The sequence below is a fragment of the Schistocerca americana genome, chromosome 5 (assembly GCF_021461395.2).
Source record: "Schistocerca americana isolate TAMUIC-IGC-003095 chromosome 5, iqSchAmer2.1, whole genome shotgun sequence".
Lineage (NCBI taxonomy): Eukaryota > Metazoa > Arthropoda > Insecta > Orthoptera > Acrididae > Schistocerca > Schistocerca americana.
The window spans coordinates 389,430,526-389,455,937 of NC_060123.1; the positions used below are offsets into that span (position 1 = coordinate 389,430,526).

The following is a 25,412-nucleotide window of genomic DNA, read 5'->3' on the forward strand; positions in this document are numbered from 1 at the left end:
TACCTTTATGAGATGTGATGTGTAGGGGAGGGTGTATATTAGTTTTTGGAAGGGGTGGGTAGCGTAAGTACAAACATGGATAACACAGCACACACACACACACACACACACACACACACACACACCTACCTTCCAAACGACCCTCACAAACAAGTGTGACTGATTCTTCACCATTTGCCGTCCCATAGGATTTGCCAAGATTTTTTTTTCTGGGTGTGCATGACTGATGTTTATCGTGGGAAGATAGGAGCTGCATCAGATGAGCGGCACCGACAAGTGTTTGCTGCAAGTGCCACAGATGCTGTAGGAGAGGACACGGAGTGATTAAATGCTACTCTTTGCTGTGTTAGTGAATGTGATTGTTGTATACACGTTTAACTTACTTCATATCTTAGCTCTGAACGAAACAAGACGCAGGGGATGTCTATTATTTGGTTGTTAAAACCAGGCAATTGTGATTATGTTTAACTGTATCTAACGGGTACTGTTGTAGTTGACTTACAAGAATCTGTATGTTTATGTGAAACTTGTGGAGATGGAAATATACCTAAACTGAACTGAAAGTAAGAGGTTACGGAATTATTTCTGGTGACCAAGAGAGTATTTGTTAGTTCCTCTAACCAGCATTATTTCTTTGGAGAAGAAGTTGCGGAGATCGACGCAGCCACATACCCAGAGAAGAGGATCGGCTAAAAGTTTCAAGTAAGTCAACTGTAGTAAGAGAAGTGTGAAGTTCGCAATGCAGCTCTGCACCACTTCTCTTGTCGCCGAAACCGTCAGAAATGCAGTTGTAGAGATCCAACAAAATTCTGTGAAATATCAATTTAATAATGCAGTCTAGGGCATAATTTTTTTGTTAAATCTAAAAAATTCAGGGTATTGCCACTAACTGTGTTGAGCAGTGGCCAAGAGTAAGTGAAACTGAAGTAGTAAGTTACTAAGAGACAAGGGATCGGCTACTTCCAGTCGACAGTATTAAACTAAAGGAGCAAATTACTACAAGAGCAAATTTTTCATTTACTTCTGAAGCAAATTTATTTACTCTGTCAACTTCTGGAGAGAATAATCAAAGAGTACATTCCTATGTTAGTAATTTAAGAATGAGACCAAAATTTACTCCTAAGCAGTAGTAAGAGTGAAGTTAGATAGTATAATGTGTTTTCTAGTTTCTGCGTTTTATAATACCAAATTCTATGTATTACCTGGACAACAAAAAATATATGGAGGAAGATGCAGACATCACAGAATGACGGTTTTAATGGAGAAAAAAGAACCATCTGTGATGTATACAGATGATGATTTCAAAGTGCAGTTTGGGTTTCTTAAGGAATCTTATAAGCTGCTTCTTGGTACGTTGGAGCCGCTACTGAAGCATTGCTTTATCTCCTATGGTGCATTTGAAATTAGTTGAGGCTTTTGACATTTGGCTCACAGGAATGGATGAGACACTGTTGCCCACGTAACTCCAAAGGCAAGCTGGCTTTCCCTACCACGCAGCCTGCAGTTCAGTTGGAAAATCGCTTCTGTTGCCACGCTGTGAATAAACAGTACCAAGTGGTGTCACATGTTAGATTCATATCTGCATTCATCAGCTCTCATTGTAAAGTGGTATTTTCTGGCATTGAGGTGTTCTGTAGCTGTCAGGTATTATGAACAAGTGTTCTGTGTTGGTGTTGGATTAATGACAACAGTGCAGAATGTCTGAACACAAGGTTTGCATTAAACGTTGTCATCTAAGGACACATTCACTGGCTGTGAGGATAATGTTCTTTTGCAAAATATTACTCCGAATTCGACAACAGTAATGGATAATGCACATGCCACTCTGTTCTGACGGATAAAGCAGATATTTTGCTCTTAGTAGAAAGAAATGATCCATTGGATAAAGTTGAACATAGCATGTGTAAGGCAGAGTTAATGGAACTTACAATGCTGTACAAGCCAAACAGTCCACACTAACAGGTCGACAAGCTAAATAACACTAAAGGGTATACACTTTAATCAGGATTCCTGCAAATCATGCTTATTTAAATCCGACAACTCTATGTGGGGCTAGGTGAAAACTAATGCGGCACAAACCAACAAGAAATTTACGCTCCATGAAGTTGAAATGCTGACAAAAGAAGCCATTGAAAATATTATACCACAGGACTGGTATCACAGCAAGAAGGCAGTTGAAGAAAGGGATTCATGAAGGACTGTGCCAAGTTTTGAGGTTACAAGTAGCTTCTCTTGTCATGTTAAAAACAGCAAAGTGTCACAAACATTCTAGTGCAGTAGAAAAATAAATTGCGACAGAATCCTGAAACAGTATAATATTAGACTAGCAATTGAAGGCAATACAGGTTAACAGTTTATGAAGAAGTCCATTTACAGAATAAAAATTAACATGTAACATTTTCACTTATATTGTTGCAAAACCCACAGCAATTCTCGTTTCGCCAGCTATTGCTGTTCCTTAAAAATTACATTATCTCACTGAAAAAATCTGTGGTTCCTTGAATATCGCGCCAGATGTGGAAGTCTTACATATTAATCGCATGGCAAATACTCTCCTCTTTGCATTCTATCAAAAATCTTGTTTCGGTATCTGAGACCATTTATAACATGTAAGGGATTTGTCAACATTTCATTTTGGCTTTTTCACTGGCACTTGCGTTTATGACAGCGCTCTTTAGGTACATTCTATTTTCTTGAGAATGGAGACACACAGTGATATTCTTCCAAGTTTTTTGACATAACAAGCACCAAAAACAAATTCATAGCAACACTTATTTTTCCATTGCAAACTTTAAGGATTTCTTGCAGTACTTTATATAATAAGGAAATATCACAACTATGGGCCACTGGCGATATGATAGGCAGTTCATCATGAAGCTGACAAAACAAGCTACAAGATGTGCGAGAATTATTTATTAGCGAGCAGTTTTAAAGAAACTGTCTGAGAAAGAGCACAGTTTGGCCAGCTTGCTGTTCATGCAGGCGAGCGAGCCTGGCAAGTTCCGTGCCGAGTAGGCCAGGTGTTATCATCACCTGCTGATGCGCTCAGAATACACTGGCAACTACACTTTCCTCCACAGAGCTGTAAAAGTTGCAACTAATTTTAAACACACTGTAGGCTGCAAATTCTTCGTGGACTGCGAATCTTTCGCACTGGTACTAGCAGGGCACCTCATTAACATCCATTGTACTACAGCTGGAAGAGCTATTAACAGTGTGATAAACGGTTTAATTGCCTTAAAGCCACTGTATGCATCCGTGCCATAGAACACAGAAGATATATCAAGTAACAAAAGGGAATTCTACCAAACTGGTGGATTCTCATATGTCACAGGGGCCACTGATTGTGTAGATAGACCCATACTTTGTCCTTCTGCAGCACAAGCAAAAATACGTTGTGTAGATAGACCCATACTTTGTCCTTCTGCAGCACAAGCAAAAATACGTTGAAATCACAAGAATTTCTTCTCTATCAATACAAAATCAGCTATGATGCCAATGTGAAGATTCTGAACGTGGTAAGCCGTTGGCCAAGTTCCACACATGGTGCACACATTTGGGGCAACAGTAGAATTGTTGCTGAATTTGAAAATGGACAATATGATGGATTGCTTGTTGGATATACTGGACGTGATCTCTCCAAATATCTTATGATTTGTGTTTCGTGACCCCACAGAGGAGCCAAAGGGCACTACAATAGACCCCATATTGCTACCAGATGTATCATAAAATGCACATTCGTTCCTTAGAACATACCGTATTTACTCGAATCTAAGCCACACCTGAAAAATGAGACTCGAACTCAAGGAAAAAAATTTTTCCCGAATCTAAGCCGCACCTGAAATTTGAGACTCGAAATTCAAGGGGAGAGAAAAGTTTTAGGTCGCACCAACAAATCTAAACAAAGTTGGTCCATTGTAATATGAGACACAATTTAGGTCGAATGAATGACAATACATTTACAGTAGGTTCGAGTCTTAAGCTTAGCAATTAAGCTTTACTAGGTAGCCATTGCTATGTGCCACGCTCTCCGTCCGTATTTATACGGGTACCTTTCCTTTTTCACGTGCTTCATCTGGTTTGAATTGATTGCTTATTTTGCTTTGATCTGGTAAGTGCCGATCTCTTTGTTATAGGTGTTTACGTCACTCTAAGCTGAAAATGCATTACTGTACCGTGTCATGAACTGTTTGTCGCATTCTGATAATGAGTGTTTACGGCCTGTCCCCGCTCGCAGTATGGGTTGCTTTTGTGCGCGCTACCGCCGCTTACAATAAAAAAAAGAGAGGAATCATCTCATTAGCAAAACAATGGCAAGAGACTGCTATTTGTTGTTACTTACACTGCTACTTTCTTTGATAATGATCAACAAGAACCAAATAATAGACTGCTTACAATAGAAGGTGTTCTGAACGAGAGTTTAGCGAAAATTTTTCTCTGTTTGAAAATCTTTGCAGGCGCCTCTTTAGTACATTACATTCTGCACAGAAATTAGAGTCATCTTAGATTTAAAAATCTAGTCAATTGCCGTGCTACATTTCTGACTGTATCACTATTAGGCATAAGAATAATACGAATATAAACATGACATGATATGTATATTCTTCCGCGTTTGCTGTTGTCTCAACTAGTTTCGTAGTTTATTAGGCAGACAGGATTTAAATGAGATAGCAGCAAACACCAAAGAATACATGGCAAAATGTTTATATTCGTATTATTCTTATAGCAAAGAGAATACTGCATGTGATTCACAATTCATAAAAGTTCCTATTAGCAACCATCTCTTCTCACAGGTGAAAAAATTGAGAACGTAGAGTCGGCTATATTGACAAACATCCCAAACAGTCTTGCCAGTCGGATTTTCGTAGTACATTGAAATGCTGCTACATTCGAAGATGAACAATATGGAATCTGCATTTACTTCGTTGGATAGTATAAAACGCAGTGGTCGAAACTCGGGGCGGAAAAGAAGGGTCGTCTTGCACCGTTGTTTTTTTTTTTGTTTTTTTTTTTTAAATTTACTTACTGACGCAGAGGTTTTGCCACCAGTATTTATCTTTGTGCCTGCAAAGCATGCCTGTGCAGCGCTACATATATTCGACGGCAGAAGTTAGTTGTCGCGGCACCTACCAACTGATTCTAAGTCGCAGGCGGTTTTTTTGATTACAAAAACCGGAAAAAAAAAAGCGGCTTCGATTCGAGTAAATACGGTACCTAATATTCCAGAAAAAAGAAGTTAATGCAAAGACTTTGCATTCTTAAACAGATAAATAAGGCACTGGATTGTCACTATTGCATTGAAATATGACCCTTTTTTTTATTTGTGTATAATTTTATAGTTTGCTGCGCAAAGGGTCTCAGTTTCACTGGTTGCCGGCTTGTGAAACCATGTTTTCCATTCTTAAGATCACAGTGCAGTCTGTGCTCTGCTTAGTGACTTACCAACCAGGCTTCCACTTGGTGCTTGCGACTGATACTTCTCAGCACTGGTTGGAGGTAGTACTGGCTCATAGATATCCCGATGGCTCTGCGTGACCTGTTGCTTTTGCCTCAACGAAGCTGGCTCCTGCTCTAACTAGGTACTCTCATATAGAAAAGGAAGCTTTTTCCAATGTATATGCCGTGCAGAAATTCCATGGTTTTCTCTATGGTACTGAATTCCATCTGGTCGCCAATCACGAATCACTGGTTTCCTTATTCAGTCCTTCTGCTTCATTACCAGATAAAGCGGCACACTGCATTCAACGTTGGGCTCTTCTCCTTTCACACTACAACCATGAGATTTATTTCTGCCCTACGACTGAACATGCAAATGCAGATGCTTTGTCCCGCCTGCCGGCCAATCCAGACCCAGGATTTGATCAAGAGGAATTGCTTTGTTTCCACACTGATGTCACCACAGAGCAGACGGTTAACGGATTTCCTGTAACCAGCACATGGACCGCAAAGGCTGTAGCTTCAGATCCCATTTTGATGAGGGTAATAACATGGTTGGCCGAATTCACCACCTTCTCGTGCATCCGACCCCCTCTGTAATTATTACATCTTTTGACACTGATTCTCTATTGTGGATCGTGCTCTCTTTTAGACACAGATCACAAGACCCCTCAGGTAATGATCCCTTCTGCGCTTCGTTTGGAGATTCTCCATTTATTACAGCCAGATCACTGGTGTGTATCGTTCACAAAAGTGTTGGCCTGTCAATACGTGTTTTGGCTCGGCTTGGACTGTGATGTTACCCACCTAGCTGCCTCCTGTTCACAGTGTATGCCATACCAAGCAGACACCCCCCCACCCCCCCACCCCCCCCTCGGGTGTCGTCACTGAAGTGGCTCATGCTGTTGCATGCATGAGACCTTATACATGAGGAATTTGATGGCCCTTTTCTCAGCATTTACTGGCTGTTGGTTGTTGATGCACATTACAGCTTTCCCTATGTCGTTCATTGCGTTTTCACGCCACAACTGCCACCATCACAGTGTTGTCCAAAATTTTTTCACTCAAAGGCTGGCCCATGACGTTAGCGTCCGAGAATAGCGCATAATTTTCATCATAAGGGTTTGCATCCACACTGATGGTGAGGCGGAACACCTAGTCTCAACGTTCAAAACTCAGATGAAAAAGTATGTTGCCAACTCTTCATCTGACGTTGTCTTAGATCAGTTTCTTCCTCGTACCATTGCATGCCTTTCGGCGAGAACAGCCCAGTGGAGCTACTCCATGGGTGCCAGCTGAAGACACTGCTACACCACCTGCGTCGTCCACTTGGACATCAACCCATGCAGTCTCCACGCCTCTTCCACCCAGGTGTGGCTGTCAGAGCACACAGTTTTGGACGTCGCCCTAAATGGATTCCAGTTGTCATTGCCAGATGCCAGGAGTGGGATTTCTGCATCATCTACATTGAGGATGGCCTCTGTTAGAGATACCACGATCAGCTTTGCCTTCATGTGGATGACTAGGCGCTCGCTGATGTCACACAATGCCTCCGAGCCAGTTCACAATGGGTGGCACATCACCTGCTGCTGCCGGTTCTCCACTCCCACATGGGCGAAGGCATCCATCCTCATTGGCCAAATCAGCAGTTCCTCTATTGCTTCCGACACCACTGTCACAGATTCCGTCACCCGTTCCTGAGCAACCACTGATACCAGTATCATCAGCACCGTCACCAGAACTGATGCCTGAGGTTGACATGGAAACAGCCCTGGCATTGCCAGTGCTGCTGTATGGTTTGACACCGGAAGGTTGGTGCAGAATGTGTCCGTGTCCAAAGTACTTCTGGCCATACGCTCCCGTTGCAGCATGGCATCCTACCCAGAGGTCAGCAGATGAGGACAGACGTCTTTGAATCTCCATAAGAAAGGAGGACTGCAGTGACGCCTGCACATACTTTCAAAAGGTCATGCGTGTGGCAATGCTATAACATCCGCAGAGGGCGTGTGTGCGTGTGTGTGTGTGTGTGTGTGTGTGTGTGAGAGAGAGAGAGAGAGAGAGAGAGAGAGAGAGAGAGAGAGAGAGAGAGAGAGGGCCCTCTTCGTGTATGTCATTGGTTCCTGCTGAATGTTACTTAAATATTGTGTACAAGTTGTTAATGCATCAGTGAAATCAAGTTGTATTTAGTCTACTGGTCATGTTGTACTGTAACTAATTACAACAGCATGTTCTCTGCCTTTTTTCATGGGAGCATCTTCTGCTAAGCTCTCACCAGCGTACACAAGCTAAGGTGCATGATTACTGGATAAAGCTTTACCTTCAGCAGTTCCATTGCCATCTGTAGAGTAGTTGCTATCATGCTATTTGCAGAGTACTTATCATCATTAATGTTGCTTGAAAGGATGACATTATTTCCAGTTGAGTCATTTTCGTAAACTCAAGCTATCCCCTCAAAAACTTGTGGAATCAATTCAACCGCCATTTGGCTTAGATTTCCTGGCTTTGTCTCGGTTCCTCCGCTTTCAGTTTGGAATTGTTCTACATTTGGCATTCATATCCTTTGCTTTCACTTTCATGCCCTTCGAAATTACTTTAAGGTGCTCTTGCAATCTGTGTTTGAGAGCTTCTATGTTGTATGTTGTCGCAAGTACCTAATCTCCTTTGTAGCATATTAACATTACACTTTTTAGATTCAATAGTACCTACGTACTATTTCATTATTTCAGCAAACTGTTCTTTTTCACTTTCTGGTACATTTTTTGAATATTTCTTAACACTTAAATTGCTCTTAGATCTTATCTGAAGCATATATGGTGCATTTAAATTAACATGTGTCATCCACCAATAATGGTAGTAGCTGTAGATGACGAGGTTATTATGGATTGAACAACAGACTCATTCATTAATACCATGTTTCTTTTTCATGGTGCACCAATCTTAATATTAATAAAACAGCACTTAGCTTATCTGAATTTTAATAATAATTTGTAGCATAAATGAGCCAACATTATATTCCTGTCAAAAGTGATGCAATAATGTCTGCTTGTAATCAATATTTTCTGAGAAGAAATGAAACACATGTTAGCAGTGTGCAGCAATGTATTACTTTTTCAATAAAAAGGCATTATTATTCGAGTTACACCTAAAGTAGTAAACAGAAATTAAGTTCTCCAACAGTTACTAACAGAGTATATCACTATGGCAGTAATTTACTACTGCAGTTCAGACTAAAGAAGTAGGACTTACTACAACAGAAATTTATAATAGTTTGGTGATCGCCACCAAAAGTCCATCATGGCACTGATCCCAAAAGGCCTCATTACTCATAGTCCGCTGATGTATATTCACTCTAATACAGGGTGAACAGCTGTGTAGCATGCCGTTAACTCTGGGATTAGTAGTAGGCGTTACCCATGACGAACAAGAAGAGCTGCAGCTGAATGATAAGGAGCAATTCACAAGCTTAAATATATGGACTAGGAACCGGGCTGGCTTCTATATCCACTGTTGCCATGCTAATCCTCTCTTAATGAATGGTATCAATGAATCCAACAAAACAATCATCAACTTGAGCCATAAACTGTGCATCCATAGCCGTACCTTGTGGGTCTGGGTCAACTGTGTTCGCTCTCGTCTTGCGACTGAGGCACTCTGATATTCATCTGACAGCCAAAAAGGTCTCTCACTAAAAGTGAAGCTCAGAAAACTCACAGCTTTTCAGATGTCTTCTGTTTTGAAAACACGCAAGTTAAAAACACCATGAGTTACTCCAATTGCTTAGCCATCAGCTGCTAACTGATCAAACGTCATTGCAAGGCACTGTCGTATTTGAGTCTCTCTCTCTCAAACAGAGTATCACCAGGTAGTATCTAAAGAAACTAGACCAGAACCTCCACATAAAGACGTGTAAGTATTCCCAGAAGGCTCAATTGTACAGCTGTCCAAGGGTATTATGCCTGTATATATTGCTATAAGCCCTTTGAAGATCAAAGAATGTGTGTATGAGTAGGGACATAAATTTCATGTAAATGATAACATAAATAATATTGCAAAATAAGTGGTTTTATGAAATTTTTCAAAATTAAGCATTTTCCTCTTTTCCGGTACAAACATGTTATACATCTGAGAGCAGCAATTTATTAGTAAATTGCTGTGATTACTAATAATTGCCAAGAATTAACTTATGTTGAAATCGATTTTTTTAAAATTTTATTTATTAGTCTCATGGATTCTTCAATTGTGACAACTATGCAGTCTAGTGTCTTTCCTACTAAGTTTGCGAGTTCTGCACTTTGATAGCTGATGGACAATGATTGTTCTTTCCTGGATTCAAAGTAAGGTCCAGCACTGACACCATTCATGGGTTAGGAAAGTCTCCAATTAGTTAGCTAGCCAGGCTCAGCATTTGCTGTGACATGCAATGTTCCACCACCATGCAGCAAGGAAGTTGTCGAAGCGTGTCACAATGATTGGTGGCACTCATCAGCCCCCAGTTCGGGAATCCTGGGTGTGTCAAATATGTAGCACGATAATGCTCTCTGACGTATTGATCCAATGAGTATTTCTTTACATTTGTTGTCATTAAGAGAAGAATTAAGTCAGTAACAAGCAGAAAATGTGATTGATTGGCAAGCATAGTTGTCAAGGAAATCAAATTTAATGGTCCATAAAATAAATTAACAATTATCATAAAGTTACTTCTTGTGTAAGGGTGTTAATTTGAACAGCATCTACACTGTTCTAAAAATAAATAAAAAGCAGCACTTGGCAACTATAAATAGACACGGAACCATGTGTCTGCTCATTGCTTTACTTTTTGAGCTGAAGCACTTTGATGTCAATCAGGACAGAAGACTGATAAACATTTGCATCAGAATAAATTTAACACAATGTTGTGGAAAGTAAAGAGGAAGTAGATGTAGATAAGTTGGCAGATGTGATGCTGCAAGAAGAACTAGACAGCACACTGGAAGACCTAAGTTGAGAGAAGGCCCCTAAGGCAGACTACATTAGCACAGAACTATTGAGATCCTTGGGGCAGCCAGCCATGACAAAACTATTTCCCCTGGTGTGCAAGATATATGACACATGAAATACCCTCAGACTTCAAGAAGAATTGAATAATTACAAATTCAAAGATGGAAGGTGTTAAAAGCGTGATTATCATTAAACCATAAGATTACAATGTCGTGGTTGTAAAATACCAACTTGAATAACTTGAATTATTTACAGATGAATGCAAAAACTGTTAGAAGCCAACCTCAGGGAAGATCAGTTCAGATTCTGGAGAAACATACTAATGCTAATGCAATGACTTATCTTAGAAGATACGACTGAAGAAAATCAAAACTACATTTCTAGCATTACAAAAAGCTTTTAACAGTTTTGACTGGAACACACTTTGAAATTCTCGAGGTAGCAGGGATAAAATGCAGGAACCAAAAAGTTACCTACAACTTTTACAGAAGCCAGACTGTAGTTGTAAGAGAGTATGACAAGCAGTAAAGGAAACCAAGGAGAAACTTGGAAAGGCATTTACAATTGAGAGAGTAGAAATAAAAACACCAAGGTTTGCGGATGACACTGTAATTCTGTCAGAGATGCAACACAACTGTCAAGAGCAATTTAAAAGAACGAACACTGTCTTGAAATGACATTATATGATGAACAACAACAAAGGAAAATCAAGGGTAGCAGAATATAGTTTAATTAAATCAAGCTAAGCAGATGGAATTAGATTAAGAAATGAGACATGAAAGAAGTAATTGGCTTTTGATAATTGGGCAACGTAGAGGGGACATAAAATGAAGAATGGTCTACAGTAACAAAAGTGTGTCACTGAATATAAATTGAACTGTTCAGTAATCTTTGCTGAAGGTGTTCATCAGGTATGTAGTATTGTGTGATAGTGAAACAAAGATTATAACTAGACAGGAAAGAAGAGAACAGAAGCTTTTGAAGCTAATGAAGTCCTGAGTCAGGATGGACAGAAAATACATTTGTGATATCTTGACTAAAGAAAGCAACTGGTTAATAGGAATCATTCAGAGGCATAAAGGAATTGACAATTTGGTAATGGGAGGAAGTGCAGTTGTAACAACTGTAAAGGGAGCCCAAGGCTTGATTACAGTAAGGAGATTTGGAGGGATATAGGTTGTAGCAGTTATGCAGAATTAACAGGTGTACACGGGGTAGACTAGCAGGGAGAACTGCAACAAAATAGTTTTCGTGTTGAAGAAGAAGAAGACAGGAAAGGGTTCTTCTGTGAAGTACATTTAAGTGTACACCCAATTATATACACTGTGCAGTGTGTGCTACTTTTGAGTAAAAGAAAATGATAGTGAAGACGTAGAGTTGTACACAGGCACAACAGGAAGACTACTGGCTTTCGGCCAGAACTCTGGCTGCTGATGCCAGACTGCGAGCAACTGCACATGATGGGAGAAACAACCTGGGTGGCTGGTGTAAGCAAAAGGCTATCAGGGGAAGGGATAGCAGGCTAGTGGTGGGGGATGGTCAACTGCTGCTTGTGGGAGCATACAAGGATGAGGTGGAGAGGGTAGGATAGATAGGTGCAACCAGGAGGTTAGACAGAGGGTAGATGGAGGGGGCGAGGGAAAGCAGAAAAAGAGGGAAGTAAAAAGATTGTGGGTGCAGCTGTGGAATAGAAGGTTGTGTAGTGTTGAAGTGGGAACAGGGAAGGGGTAGAATAGAAGGCTGTATAGTGCTGAAGTGGGAACAGGGAAGGGGTAGAATAGAAGGCTGTGTAGCGCTGAAGTGGGAACAGGGAAGGGCTAGTCGGGTGAAGGACAATGACTAATAAATGTTGAGGCCAGGAAGGTTACAGCAACGTAGGAAATATTGTAGAGAGGAGTAGGTGTTGGTGGGAAGATGTATGGGACAGGTTTTGCATCTACGTCTATTATAGGGATATGAGCCATGAGGCAAGCGATTGGGAAAGGGATTGTTTACGGATGGATGAGGATATTGTGTAGGTTTGATGGCTGGCAAAATATCAGTGTGGGAGGTGTGTGAAGGATAGTGGGTAGGACACTCCAGATTTCAGGGCATGACAAGAGGTATTCAATACTCTGGCAGAGAATGTGATTCAGTTGCTCTAGTCCTGGGTAGAACTGAGTCATGAGGGAAATGCTCCTCTGTGACCACAGTGTGACTTTGGAAGGTGGGTTGGTTGGTTTGGGGGATTAAAGGGACCAGACTGCTATGGTCATCGGTCCCTTTTTCCAAAGACAAAGAACACCCACAGAGAATAAAAACAAGGAACAGAAGAGATCACAGACGATACAGAACAAGAGATACTGAGACAAAGACAAGACAAAACAAACTAAAACCACACAGAGTGTGACGGTGGTTGGCCGACCATAGACATAAAAAAGGAAAGGCCAACCACTTAGAAACACATTAAAAAATCAGTGTAAAACCATAGGCCAAAGGCCAGAATCAACACAAAACAATAAAATAAAACAGAAACACTCAGAGTAAATGATAAAATCCCCCTGCCCGAATAAAACGTAAAACTAAGTCAGCCATAGTGGAGTCGTCTGTTAAAAGGGCAGGGAGCGTAGCAGGCAGCGCAAATGTCTGCCTGACCACAGCTAAAAGGGGGCAGGCCAGCAAAATGTGGGCCACTGTCAAAGCTGCCCCACAGCGACACAGAGGAGGGTCCTCCCGGCGCAGTAAATAACTGTGTGTCAGCCGGGAGTGGCCAATGCGGAGCCGGCAAAGAACTACTGAGTCCCTGCGAGTGGCTCGCAGGGATGACCGCCACACAGCCGTCGTCTCCTTGACAGCACGGAGTTTATTGGACATTGTCAGTTCGCGCCATTCATCGTCCCATAGCGCCAAGATTTTGCGGCGGAAGACTGCCCGCAAATCAGTCTCTGGGAGGCCAACGTCCAGAGATGGCTTACTGGTGGCCACTATCGCCAGGCGGTCAACATGTTCGTTACCCGGGATACCGACATGACCGGGGGTCCACACAAAGACCACAGAGCGGCCGCAACAGGCGAGAGTATGCAGAGACTCGTGGATAGCCATCACCAGACGAGAACGAGGGAAACACTGGTCGAGAGCTCGTAAACCGCTCAGGGAATCGCTACAGATAACGAAGGACTCACCTGAGCAGGAGCGGATATACTCTAGGGCACGAAAGATGGCGACCAGTTCAGCAGTGTAAACGCTGCAGCCATCCGGCAAGGAACGTTGTTCGGAAAGGTCCCCTAGAGTGAGCGCATATCCGACACGACCAGCAACCATCGAACCGTCAGTGTAAACAACACCAGAGCCCTGATACGTGGCCAGGATGGAATAAAAGTGGCGGCGGAAGGCCTCTGGAGGGACTGAGTCCTTAGGGCCCTGTGCCAAGTCGAGCCGAAGGCTAGGGCGACGAACACACCATGGGGGTGTATGCAAAGTAGCCCGGAAAGGAGGTGGAACAGTGAAACCCTGGAGCCCAGAGAGAAGCTCTTTGACGCGGACCGCTATTGTACAACCAGACCGGGGCCGACGTTCTGGCACACGGACGACCGACCGCGGGAACAGGAGGCGATAGTTTGGATGCCCGGGCGAGCTTAGAACATGGGCAGCATAAGCGGCCAGCAAACGTTGGCGTCGGAACCGCAGTGGAGGTACACCTGCCTCCACTAGTACGCTGTCCACAGGGCTGGTGCGGAAAGCACCAGTGGCAAGGCGTATCCCGCTGTGGAGAATCGGGTCCAGCACCCGTAACGCAGATGGGGATGCTGAGCCATAAGCCAGGCTCCCATAATCCAGACGGGACTGGATTAACACCTGGTAGAGCCGCAACAGTGTAGAGCGGTCGGCGCCCCAGCGGGTGTTGCTCAAGCATCTCAGAGCGTTTAGATGCCGCCAACACGTCTGTTTCAGCTGCCGGATATGAGGCAGCCAAGTCAACCGGGCATCGAAAACCACCCCCAAAAACCTGTGGGTCTCCACCACAGAAAGGAGTTCGTCGGCAAGATAAAGCCGCGGCTCAGGATGGACTGTTCGGCGCCGGCAGAAATGCATAACGCAGGTCTTGGCTGCCGAAAACTGAAACCCATGCGCTACAGCCCAAGACTGCGCCTTACGGATAGTGCCCTGTAGCTGACATTCAACAGCTGCAATGCCAGTAGAGCTGTAATAAAGGCAGAAGTCGTCAGCATACAGGGAAGCGGAGACAGAATTTCCCACGGCCGCAGCAAGCCCGTTAATGGCTATTAAAAACAGACAGACACTTAAAACAGAGCCCTGTGGCACACCGTTCTCCTGGACGTGGGAGGAACTATACGAGGCCGCGACTTGCACGCGGAAGGTACGACACGACAGAAAACTGCGGATAAAAATCGGCAGAGGACCCCGAAGACCCCATCCATGAAGCGTAGAAAGAATGTGATGACGCCATGTCGTATCGTACGCCTTCCGCATGTCGAAAAAGACAGCGACCAGGTGCTGACGGCGGGCAAAAGCAGTACGGATGGCCGACTCCAGACTCACCAGATTGTCGGTGGCGGAGCGGCCTTTACGGAACCCACCCTGAGACGGAGCCAGAAGGCCCCGAGACTCCAGTACCCAATGCAAGCGCCGGCTCACCATCCGTTCAAGCAACTTACAAAGAACGTTGGTGAGGCTAATGGGACGGTAGCTGTCCACCTCCAGAGGGGTCTTCCCAGGTTTCAAAACGGGGATGACAATGCCTTCCCGCCATTGCGACGGAAACTCCCCCTCGACCCAAAGACGGTTGTAAAGATCGAGAAGGCGCCGCTGGCAGTCCACTGAAAGGTGTTTCAGCATCTGACAGTGGATGCCATCTGGCCCAGGAGCGGTATCAGGGCAAGCAGCTAGGGCACTGCGAAATTCCCACTCACTGAATGGAGCATTGTAAGATTCCGGGTGGTTGCTGCGAAACGAGAGGCTCCGACGTTCCAGCCGCTCTTTAATGGAGCGGAAGGCCTGGGGGTAATTCGCAGAAGCGGAACTCATAGCAAAATGCTCTGCTAAGTGATTTGCAATGACGTCGGAGTCGGTACAAACGGCTCCATTCAGTGAGAGCGCAGGGACGCTGGCAGGGGTCCGATAGCCGTAGACGCGTCGAATCTTGGCCCAGACCTGCGAGGGAGTGACATGGAGGCCAATGGTGGACACATACCGCTCCCAGCACTCCTTCTTGCCTTGGCGGATAAGGAGGCGGGCCCGCGCACGCAGCCGTTTGAAGGCGATAAGGTGGGCTAAGGAGGGATGTCGCTTGTGAAGCTGGAGCGCCCGCCGGCGATCTTTAATCGCTTCAGCGATCTCAGGCGACCACCAAGGCACAGCCATCTGCCGAGCGGACCCAGAAGAACGGGGAATGGCAGATTCGGCGGCAGTAACGATGCCGGTGGTGACAGATTGAACCACCGCATCAACGTCATCAGTAGAGAGAGGCTCAAAAGCGGCAGTGGAGGAGAACAAATCCCAGTCAGCCTTATTCATAGCCCATCTGCTAGGGCGCCCAGAAGAGTGACGCTGTGGTAGTGACAAAAAGAGCGGAAAGTGGTCACTACCACACAGGTCGTCATGCACACTCCATTGGACAGACGGTAAGAGGCTATGGCTACAGATGAAAAGGTCAATGGCGGAGTAGGTGCCATGCGCCACACTGAAGTGTGTGAAGGCGCCATCATTTAACAGCGAGAGATCGAGCTGCGACAACAAATGTTCAACGATGGCGCCTCGACCTGTGGCCACTGACCCACCCCACAGAGGGTTATGGGCGTTGAAGTCGCCCAATAGCAAGAAAGGTGGCGGCAATTGGGCGACCAGTGCAGCCAGGACATGCTGCGAGACATCACCATCCGGTGGAATGTAAAGACTGCAGACGGTAACAGCCTGTGGCGTCCATACGCGTACAGCGACAGCCTCTAAAGGCGTCTGGAGAGGGACAGACTCGCTGTGCAGAGTGTGAAGGACATATATGCAGACGCCACCAGACACCCTTTCATAAGCTGCTCGGTTCTTGTAATAACCCCGATAGCCACGGAGGACGGGGGTTCGCATCGCTGGAAACCAAGTTTCCTGGAGAGCAATGCAGAAGAAAGGGCGAAGGCTGAGAAGTTGGCGGAGCTCAGCTAAATGGGGGAAAAAAACCGCCGCAGTTCCACTGGAGGATGGTATTGTCCATGGCTGAGAAAGGCGTGAAAGGACTGGGAAGGCAATTTATGCCGCTTGTTCACTCACTGCCACCGATTCAGTACCCGTACGAGAGGCATCCATGGCGTCTGAGGGACCAGCGAGATCAAGGTCCTCAGCGGACGCTAGAATCTCGACTTCGTCCTCAGACGCAGAGCGCGAAAGGTGCGGTGGGGTTGGTGCCACCGCAAGTTCTTTGGCCTTAGAAGTCTTTCTCTTGGACTTCTCTCGCTGAACCTTGGGTTTCACCGGCTGGGAAGGCTTCACCGATTCAGTCTCCGGGACAGAGGAGGATCGTGAAGCCCTACGCCCGACCGCTGGTGAGGACTTATGCCACTGGTGGCCGTCATCCTTCCCGCTGGTGGAACCCTGGGAAGGGAGGTTCCCAAGGGAACTCTTACGGGCGAGAGTAGTCGAAGAAGTTAGACGCCTCTCCGGCTGAGAAGCGGGGACGGACGTCCCCGACAGGTGGGAGGAGGTTGCTCCTGAGGTAGGTGGTGCAGGAGCAACCTGTTGGGTAGAGCCCCCCACGGGCAAGGGGGCAGGAGGAGTCTTACTGCTTATCGAGCTGGCTGGAAGTCTCGAAACTGATGGAGCTAGCACAGTTGTTGTAGCAGCTGCATAAGAAGATGTCATTCTCACAGGATGGAGTCTGTCATATTTCCGTTTGGCCTCAGTATAGGTCAGCCGGTCCAGGGTCTTATATTCCATGATTTTGCGCTCTTTCTGAAAGACTTTGCAGTCAGGCGAGCAAGGTGAATGGTGCTCCCCGCAGTTGACGCAGATGGGAGGCGGGGCACATGGAGTATCGGGATGAGATGGGCGTCCGCAATCGCGACATGTGAGGCTGGAAGTGCAGCGGGAAGACATATGGCCGAAATTCCAGCACTTGAAGCACCGCATCGGGGGAGGGATATAGGGCTTGACGTCACATCGGTAGACCATCACCTTGACCTTGTCCGGTAACGTATCACCCTCGAAGGCCAAGATGAAGGCACCGGTAGCAACCTGATTGTCCCTCGGACCCCGATGAACGCGCCGGACGAAATGAACACCTCTACGTTCTAAGTTGGCGCGCAGCTCGTCATCAGACTGCAAAAGGAGATCCCTATGGAAAATAACACCCTGGACCATATTTAAACTCTTATGTGGTGTAATAGAAACGTTAACATCCCCCAACTTGTCACAAGCAAGTAACCTGCGGGACTGGGCGGAGGATGCCGTTTGTATCAGTACTGACCCAGAGCGCATTTTAGACAAGCCCCCCACCTCCGCAAACCTGTCCTCTAAATGCTCGATGAAGAACTGAGGCTTTGTGGAGAGAAAAGACTCCCCATCAGCTCTCGTGCAAACTAAGAATCGGGGCGAATAACTGTTACCTCCATCCTGAGACTTACGCTCTTCCCACGGCGTGGCCAGGGAGGGGAACGTTTTCGGATCGTACTTCTGAGCATTAAATTGAGCCCGAGAACGCTTAGAGACTGCTGGCGGCTGGCCGCCAGCGAGAGATGATGTACCACGCTTCATTGCGGGTCATCTGCCCTGATGCCACCTACTCCGACCAAGGGCCCTCCCCACGGGCGCCACCCAGCCACAGCAATAGCCACCTGGCAGGATGGCCATTGCCGGGAGTCCTGATGCCCCAGGGAGATGGGCATCTACTCCTTGGCATACGTGCGGAGTGAACGGCGCAGGCATCAGTAGAGCGATCCCTGTGTTGTCAGGGGGCTACAACCAAGAGGGTACATGGCGGCCCCACCACAACGGACTGGCTACCGTGCTGGATGTTAGGTGACATGTGGTCCATGGGCGTCGTCAGTGCAGAAAATGGACCTGCACATTGCTTGGCAGAAAGTGCACGCAGGGGCGCATCGATGCCCAAGAGATGGAGAGCGGGCAAGACTGCAATGCAACGACGAATAAGATGGCGAAAGTTCTCAACACAACACGGACACAATGCACCAAGTAAGGCGCCCTTCCCCAATCGGCTCGCTCTTCGAAAAAATTTTGAGATATGGAGGTCAAACCCGACAGGGGACCATCACATAAGGCCGAAACGTTTGAGACTCCTTTTAGTCGCCTCTTACGACAGGCAGGAATACCGCGGGCCTATTCTAGCCCCCGAACCCGCAGGGGGGTTTGGAAGGTGGGGGGTGACTGAAGAGATAAGGCATGTTTCTGCACAGTCTGTGGAGGCCTTAGTGAGACCACTGATATATTTTGAGAGGGACTGCTCATCATTACAGATGCAATGGTCATGTGTGACTAAGCTGTTTGGAAGGGACTTCTTGGTATGGAATGGATGGCAGCTGTCGAGGTGGAGGTATTGCTGGTGGGCCTTATGTTTGATATGGAGGGAGGTAGTGATGTAGCCATCTCTGAGGTGGAGGTCAGCATTAAGAAATATGACTTGGGTTGAGATTAAGGAGGAACGAGAATAGGGTGTCCTCACCCTTAATCCAAATCATGAACATTGCATCAATGGACCTGAACCAGATGGGGGGGGGGGATTGAGATTCTGGATGGTTAGGAAGGATTTCTCTAGATCAGTGGGTCTCAAACTTTTTTACACGCCCTCCCCCCCCCCCCCCCCCCCCCCCTCACTAGGAAAAATAGTATCAGCCCCCCATCCTATTGTTATTAATAAAAATAGTCATATTTTATATTTTCCCTTATTATGTTTACCAAACTGGATTTAAAAGGATTTTACACAGCAGAAACAAAAAAATAACATGACTTATTGTAACAAAAATATGGAACAATTTTTTTTATCTTTAGCATGTTTTCATTTATTCAAGAACGTTATTTACAATTCAGCAAACAAGAACCACAAGAGCAATAAAAATTTAATTAAAAAGTTCAGTGTGATGGATGAGCTTACTTTTGAGAACAAAGTTTCTCAAGACATGGAGGAACAGCAGAAAGAGCCACTCAAATTTCTTTGTTTACATTTAGCTTCGAACGGTAGTTTGACTTCATAGTTAACAAAGCTGAAAATCCAGGCTTGCACAAGTATGTTGTTGCAAAAGGAATCAGGATCTTCACTGCATTGTGGCTAAGCGCTGTGAAGTCCTCACTAATACATATTCATAACTCCAACAAAGGCACTTCATTAAATTTACTTTTCAGTAAAGTGTCACAAGTGGATTCAATAAGCTGTTCTTGTTCTTCTATATTTAGAAATGATGGTCCAGGAGCATTTATGAATGGATTTTTAATCCAATTAAATTTATCAAAATCATTGCTGAAATATTTCTCAAAGTAAACTTCTAATGTTGCAAGATGATGAAGAAAGCAAGCTTTTATAGCCATTTGAAGTATCGAATTATCTGTATCCTCTAACAGTGACACTATTGTAGGGAGCATATCTAGTATGTCACTCTCCATTCTGTTTTGCCTCAGTTCCTATTTCTTTATGAACACCTTTACCTTTTCGTTCCAAGATAACAGTTGCCAGATTACCTTGAAGGGAAGTGTTAAGAATATTTAGTTTCTCACGCTGTTTTAAATCAAAAATCTCTGTTGTTGGAACAGTCTGCCAAAGAGTGACTCTATCCTTTAAAAAACAGAATACCTCATTCCTCAGTTGAAATATTCTTTTCAATACTTCACCCCTTGAAAGCCATCGAGCATTACTAAAAAAGAGCAACTAGCGTGTTCATCACCCATCTCCTGATATAGCACTTTAAAAAGTCCCGAATTTATAGATTTTGCCTTAATAATATCAACTGATTGCAGAACTTCATGAAAGTGTGGACTAAGTTCTTTAGCGGCCAGAGCCTCCTGATGTATCATGCAGTGAGTCCATACAGCATCAGCAGCTACAGCTTTAACTTTCACTTGCAATCCACCATGAATTCCAGACATTGAGCGAGCTCCATCTGTGCATACTCCAATGCATCTATTCCATCAAATACCATTTTGATTGAGAAAAGTATTGAGCATGTCACAAAAGCTTTCAGCTGTAGCTGTTTTCAGTATTGTCTCACAGAAAACAAATTCCTCTTGAATGTTAAATCCATCAACAAAACTAACATAAGCAACCAAATGAGCATCTTTATGACTGTCAGTTGCTTCGTCCACTTGAAGTGCAAAATATTTGTTGCACAATTTGTCGATTAACTGCTTGAGTAAATCGTCAGAAATGTCTAAAATTCTTCTATGCACTGTGTCATTAGACAGGAATACTTTTCAACTGCTGAGCAAATTAGTTGCCGAACATTGTTGATCCTACATCAATCGCTGCTGGTAAAACCAGAGTTTCTGCAACTGTGTGTGGTTTCTTGCATTTAGCAATTCTATGAGAAATCTGGCAAGAGGATAAAAGGGCCTTAAGACATCACATTCGTCATTCTAGTAAAGTTCTTCTGGGTAGATGATAAAACATTTAGTTTCCTGACAAATAAATCTCTTGGATTTCCCATTAATTCAGGATGTTTGGTTTCAAGATATCTCTCTAACTTGTTAGGTTTCATGCTATCACCAGCGAAAATTGTTAAACAAACTACACACTGCGGACGTTCTTCACCACTGATTGTAGTTTTTGTGAAGCTTAGCAATAAAGAATGCAGTGAAGAATGCTGAAGATTAGATGGATGGATCACATAACTAATGAGGAGGTATTGAATAGAATTGGGGAGAAGAGGAGTTTGTGGCGCAACTTGACTAGAAGAATGGGTCGGTTGGTAGGACATGTTCTGAGGCATCAGGGGATCACAAGTTTGGCATTGGAGGGCAGTGTGGAGGGTAAAAATCGTAGAGGGAGACCAAGAGATGAATACACTAAGCAGATTCAGAAGGATGTAGGTTGCAGTAAGTATTGGGAGATGAAACTTGCACAGGATAGAGTAGCATGGAGAGCTGCATCAAACCAGTCTCAGGACTGAAAACCACAACAATAACAACAGCAATAAATGGTTCTCATCGTGCGTCATCGTTTTTGTCTTCAGAGTATCTCCTTCACTCTGCCAGTTGACAGAGCACTGCTGTCTTGATGTTCGTCACTAATCAGGAATTGCTTCATACTGCAGTTAAGTCTTCCTCACAAAGTCTATAATTATAAAACTATAATTTAGTCATCACTATGAGGATGCGTTGAGATACACGAGTCAAACCTTGCACTGCACGGGATAGTTACAGGAACAGTAATGGTGCAGGCGTCAAAGGATATTCCGCTGACTATCAAAGGAAGCAATGCCACCTAGGGAACAAAGCCTACTCAGCTCGTGTGTAGTCTTTGTTCCTAGGTGGCATTGAAGGAAGTCACGCAGCTCAACCAATCATTTCAAACAATGCTGAAAATGTGACAGCGGTGTCATTGTCGTCGACCACATCTGACATTAACACTGATGCCAGGGGAAATTCAAACCAGATCAGTGGCATGTCGTTTGTTCGAGAAAAGATAAACCTAATTGTTTGTTAATATGAATACACTTTTTTCTCTAACATAACACACTCCACTTGAATACCATTCCTCCCCCCACCCCCCTCCTTGGGGTCACGTCCCACAATTTGAGAACCTCTGCTATAGATGGCCCATGTGTAGGTTGGCATAGGACGGTACTACGTGGGTGCCCATTGCCATATCCCAGATTTGTTTCTAGCTGATGCCTTCAAAGGAGAAGTAATTGTGGGTGATGATGTAGTTCGTCACGGTGACCAAGAAGGTGCTTGCAGGTTTGGATTCCGTTGGGGATTGGGAAAGGTAGTGTTCAATAGTGGCTAGGCTGTGGGCATTAGGGATGTTAGTGTAATGGGAAGTAGCATCAGCAGTGACTAGCAGGACACTGTGTGGTAAAGAAACAGGAACTGTGAGGAGTTAGTGGAAGAAATGGTTGGTACCTTCTATATTGGAGGGTAGGTTGCAGGTGATAGGCTACATGTGTTTGTCTACAAGCAGAGATATTTTCAGTGGGGGCAGGTTTATACACTTTAGGAAGCATGTAGAAGGCAGGAGTGTGCGTAGTGGTAGGGGAGAGGAGATAGATAGGCTCTGGGGAGAGGTGTATAGGAACATAAAGGAAAAGTCCCAAAACTCTATGATAAACACTAGCGCAGCCACTGTAACTGTCGGCAAAGAGATATTTTGCTACGCCGGCAGGCGAAAGACAAATGATGGAAACTTTTTTTTTTGTGACAATTATTAGAAAGACTCTGTCATTAGTTCTCGTGACGAGAAGACGTATTCTTGTGATAAGTGTGTAGTAGACATTGTATTATCTGAATAATATTTTTTATGAAAATATGAAGTATGAGGATTCTTATTAGCGCAAAACCACAAGAGTTTTCTTTTTCCTTCTGCGCATTATGCTAATGTCATGTCACTAGCTGCCTGCATCTGAAGAGGAAGTCCGATTAAGAATCAATATTATACACATGGTCAAGAATGAGAACTAATTATACAGGACTCTATGTAAGTTAAAAGCGAAAGACATTGTATTCCTGTAAAAATCGATAAGGAATCAAAATGATAAGTCAGAAAAAATCAATTTGTTTAATTAATTATATTATATATTTTTTAAATATAAATTTGCACAGAGGTTCTGGGATGGGCCGAAGGATTTAAGGAGAGACTATATATTCTGCTGGATTTCTGGAGTGGGGTCACAGTGGAAGAGTTTATAAGTGAATAAATCTGATAGCTGGCAGAAGGACTTGGTTGCATCTGTGGTGACGTGCAATCCCTCTTTAAGTATACCAAGGGTCTCACTGAGGCCTTCACAGGCCACAATTACCCTCCCAACCTTGTAGAGAAACATATCTTCTGTGCTTTATCTCTCCAGCCACCCACCACCTCCTGAAGTCCCACCATCGGCCACACAGGAGCATTCGCCTCATGACTCCGTGCACCCCATGACTGAAGCAACTAAATCACATACTCCACCAGTGTTTCAACTACCTCTCATCATGCCCTGAAATAAGGAATGTCCAGAATGTCCTACCCACTATCCTCCCCACTCCTCCCACAGTGGTACTCTGCCACCCACTGAATCCACACAATATCCTTGTCCATCCCTATATATCTCTGCTTTCAACCATTCCCTCATGGCTCTTATCCCTGTAATAGACCTAGATGCAAGACCTGTTCCATAAATCCTCCATCCCCCCACCAACTCCAATCTGGTCACAGCCGTCCCCTTTCCCATCACAGGTAGGGCTACCTGTGAAACTCGACGTGTCAAGCTAAGTTGTAGCCACTGTGCTGCATTCTACATGGGCATTACAACCAACAGGAAGTCCGTCCACCTTAATGGCCACCGACAAACTACAGCCAAGAAACAGCTGGACCACCCAGTTGCAGAGCAAGCTGCCCAATACAATGTTCTTCATTTTAATGACTGCTTTACTGCCTGTGTCATCTGAATCCCTCCCACCGACACCAGCTTTTCTGAACTGCGCAGGTGTGAACACTCCCTGCAACATATCCTTTGTTCCTGTAACCCTCCTGGCCTCACCCTTAGTTACTGTCCTTCACCCCCCTACCCTCTTCTCTGTTCCCCCCTCCAGCACTAAACCAACTTCTATTCCACAAGCGCACACACAGTCTTCTTAGGTCTTCCCTTTACCGAACCCCCCCCCCCCCCCCCTCCTCCTGCCGTCCATCTGACCTCCCAACTGCACCTGCTGCCCTACCCTCTCTTCACTTCGTCCCCGTACGCTCCCACAAATAGCATTTCACTGTGTCCCAGCCTTACCCTGCTATCCCTCTCCCTCACTGCCTACTCCTTACTTCACCCATCCAAATTGCTTCTCCCATCATGCACATTTGTTTGCAGTCTGGCATTGGCAGTCAGAGACGGACATCAAGTGAGTGTGAGCTGCATTTGTGTGCGCGTATGTGTCTGTGTGTGTGTGTGTGTGTGTGTGTGTGTGTGTGTGTGTGTTTCTATTTCAGAAGAGGGCCTTCTGGCGAAAAGCTTACCTGTTTAGTAGTCTTTTTGTTGTGTGTACAATTTAACATCTCCACTATATGGTGAATAGCAATCTATGCTTTTCGTAATATGTCGTTATTCCAGCCTGGACTTTCCATTGTTTAAACGAAATGATACATTCCCCAATTGCATGGTGGCTACATTTATTTTTAGCAACTCAATTTTTGATACCAGTATATATATATCCATTCACTCAGAACCATTGCCCTGCACATAATGGACATTAGTCTGGGAGAGATATGTGGAAGATCTGTAAATACCTGGTCACCATTTGCATAAAGTGAACGAGCATGATAAGAGATTTCATCAACCATACTTTTCAACTTCTTTTTCAGATGTACTGTCTAGATTTCTCAAGTAGAGGAAATAGCAAAATACTGCACTTAGTTAACAAATCTTTGATGGGAAAAAAGACCTTTTTTTTAGAATTAATTTACTGATAATCTCAAATTTTTTTCCTTTTCTCTACCATACATTTTTGTAATGTATAAATAGCTTTTAAAACTTATTTCATTTTTTTTTGTACTTACAGGCAAGGGACACATTCGCCCATTCACCTTCACAGAAAGTCCTGGAGGGAAGAAGTCATCCTGTTCACAAGAGGTTTCTAACAAACAGAACCTCATCTGAACCTGAAACAATGGAGGCACTGAAGTTTTGAAAGACATGAAAAGAGAAGTTATTTAACTGAAGAAACAGCTAACGATAAATACCTGAATAACATAGTCGACTTTTGTGTTGGGGCGAACATCTCTGTAAGTTGCAACATCAGTAGCTTGTTGTGGTGTGAGATGGAAAACGTAATTATTTTCCTGTAACCTTTGTGAACCTTGAGGAACTGGAAAGAAAAAAAACATT

General features: G+C 44.4%; 1 protein-coding gene across 4 annotated transcripts in view; it reads right to left on the minus strand.

Moving 5' to 3' along the window:
- Positions 1 to 25,412, minus strand: part of LOC124616130 (E3 SUMO-protein ligase PIAS3) — a 267,104-nt gene that overhangs the window by 113,673 nt on the left and 128,019 nt on the right. For all 4 annotated transcript variants that reach the window (XM_047144400.1, XM_047144398.1, XM_047144401.1 and 1 more), the window contains 2 exons: positions 25,268 to 25,392; positions 25,085 to 25,186 (listed from right to left, as the gene is read on the minus strand). In XM_047144400.1, coding sequence (XP_047000356.1) covers positions 25,085 to 25,186; positions 25,268 to 25,392 — 227 coding nt within the window. The remainder of the gene's footprint in view (positions 1 to 25,084; positions 25,187 to 25,267; positions 25,393 to 25,412) is intronic.